Source organism: Hydra vulgaris, chromosome 10 (assembly GCF_038396675.1).
Source record: "Hydra vulgaris chromosome 10, alternate assembly HydraT2T_AEP".
NCBI classification, from domain to species: Eukaryota; Metazoa; Cnidaria; class Hydrozoa; order Anthoathecata; family Hydridae; genus Hydra; species Hydra vulgaris.
Window position 1 is genome coordinate 50,577,487 of NC_088929.1, and position 2,514 is coordinate 50,580,000.

At 29.4% G+C, this 2,514-nt stretch overlaps 1 protein-coding gene across 1 annotated transcript in view; it reads right to left on the reverse strand.

Annotated features, from left to right (window-relative positions):
* Positions 1-608: 608 nt before the first annotated feature.
* Positions 609-2,514, reverse strand: part of LOC136086637 (uncharacterized) — a 7,786-nt gene continuing 5,880 nt past the window's right edge. Inside the window, exon 4 of the mRNA XM_065808846.1 lies at positions 609-2,514. This exon is cut by the window's right edge and continues 368 nt beyond it. Coding sequence (XP_065664918.1) covers positions 2,505-2,514 — 10 coding nt within the window. The 3' untranslated portion in view covers positions 609-2,504.

Consider the following 2,514-nt stretch of genomic DNA (forward strand, 5'->3'; position numbering starts at 1 on the left):
ATAATAAAAAACATAATTGAAGCTCATTTATTGCTTGAATAACTACAATTAGGAATTTTTTAACATTTCTACTTACCAATATTATGACAAATGTTTATCAAGTTTGAAAAATAAACCATAAAAATCTTTTATTTAAAAAAGAAAAGTTTATAGGCCTCAGAGACGATTATAGACTTATAGCAATAGAGAAGCAATATTTATTAAAATATATAGCAACTCTATTAAACATTATTTTGAATTTACAAGTAACTGACAAGATTATAGTACATAAGGCAAATGAGAATCTGATAAAGTCGCGAAGCCAAAATATAAAACTCTACATCAATGTAACTATAATGAAGAGTGCAAACTTACATTACAATACTGCAATGTAAAGTTTCAATGCTTAATCCATCTTTAAGATCTAAATTTATAAGTAACAATCATATATCTCGGTTAAAATTGAATGTATTCAATTTTAATCAATGAGGATACATACCTGAAAAAGTTGAATTGTTCAAAAACTCAAAATTAAATTTATTTATTTCATTATGATGACTTGTAAGAATTCTTACAATTAATAATAAATCATGTTAAAAAAGGCTGTTGAAATCAAAAGAAAACTCTGCTTTATTGTAAAGAATAGTATTATTTAATACAATAAATAATCATGAAACTGTACTTGCACAACAATGACAAAACCATGATGATCTACGGTTCTTTAAAAAGAAGACAAAATCTGGAATGTTTTCACACATTCTGTGGAACCACAGTTTACACCCATTACACAGTGCCATTTGTTTATTTTTGTTTTGATTTTCCATGGGATTCCAAGGCATCCTACAATTGCAAAACAGTTCAATTAAAAAGTCTTTTTGAAAGCATCTCTTGCAACCTGCTAACGATTGAAGGAATGAAGAAACTTTATTAACTTTAATGCAATGTAACATATGTGTCCTCATTTCTGATATAGAAAATGTTACATTGTCTGGTTTTGTTTTTGTACTTGCAACATGATATATAAAAGCAATAGCAAAGACACCACAATCCTCTCCATTTGATTGTTGTTGCACTGGTAATACGCAAACAGTTAACTTGTCATATGTGCATTTCATGATGGCACATATCTGTTGTATTATAAAATTAGCAACTTTACCATGAAATAAACTGTCCATCAAGAAAACCTCACCAGGTTTACAACCATATGTTGAAACTGCTACCCAGTGATTACAACCATCATGCAAAACTTGAACATAAGGTTTATTTATGTAGATACTGAAAGCAAGATTTTGCCCGAGCACAGTGTCTTGAAGGCCATTTACTTCTTTGAATTGGTCTTTTATCATGTTTTGAAAGATATTTATAACATTGTTAAATAGCCATTTATTGTTTAATATATCTGAAAAGTCGCTCTGACCAAGACTTATTTTACTTATGCAGTATCTTTGATCTGTATCTACATTTTCCTCATCACTGAAAATTATTATCGTGTTATCTGCAAATTCTTTTAAGTTTTTGTAGTCTATCAAATTATTATTTATAACTTCAGTTTCTACATTGCTTTTTTCCTATGGTTTCAAGGTTACTTCAATTTTGGAAGCTGCCAATAATTTTTCCTTTTTTTCCGCAACACGTTTATTTTGCGTACTCTTTTTTTTAGGCGCTGGTAGCTTATAATATTTAATGGAGGTTTTCGTTATAGGTATTTTTTTAATTTTATTAGGTAGTAGGGGCAAGCAACTTTCTTTGGGTACATCTCTTTTCACACTTGGGATGAGATTGTTTAACTCTTTATATGTATTTTCAAGGAGATCAGTATCATGTTCAATTAAGAAACTCAGACTTCGTAAGTCATTCAAAAGGGCTGCTTAGGGATTCACCTGTTATAGACTTCTTTCCTGCATTTTTTACCTTTTGAGCATCAGCCTTTACCAACGTTTCACCCACTTTATTTGTCTCAGTAATAGATGATTTATATTCATTGTAGAAGGTTTCATTGAAATAAGTAGATGTACTGAGTTTATCATTACATCTTTTTATCTTTGCTTTATCAAGATCAATATCAATATTTAAATAAGGAGACATTCGGTATAAAAGAGAAACTGATTCCCAATTCCAACAAGGATAATTTTTGAAAATGACAAAGAAATGCTTGCAAGGATAACAAGAGTTTTTCCAACTCATGCAGGTACAACAAGGCATGTTGTCTTCATTTCCAAAATCTACTACATAATTTCGTTCTTTGTTGTCTCTATAATATCGCAATGAGAATTTTCCAGATCCTTCAACTTTAAGTGCTGTTATATCTAAATTCTCAGCAAGGGATTTCTTTACTAGACAATCTTTCATCATTGGTTGAGGGCGATCAATCATTCAATCATCAACATCATCAGAATAACGCATGTGTTTAGAGCTCATTAATCTATTGTTGTCAATATAGCTACAAATATAAATAACTTGTTTCATTATAAAATATGTATTACAAAATTATTTAACGGCGACATAAATAAAAAAATTTTATAAAACTAAAATTTG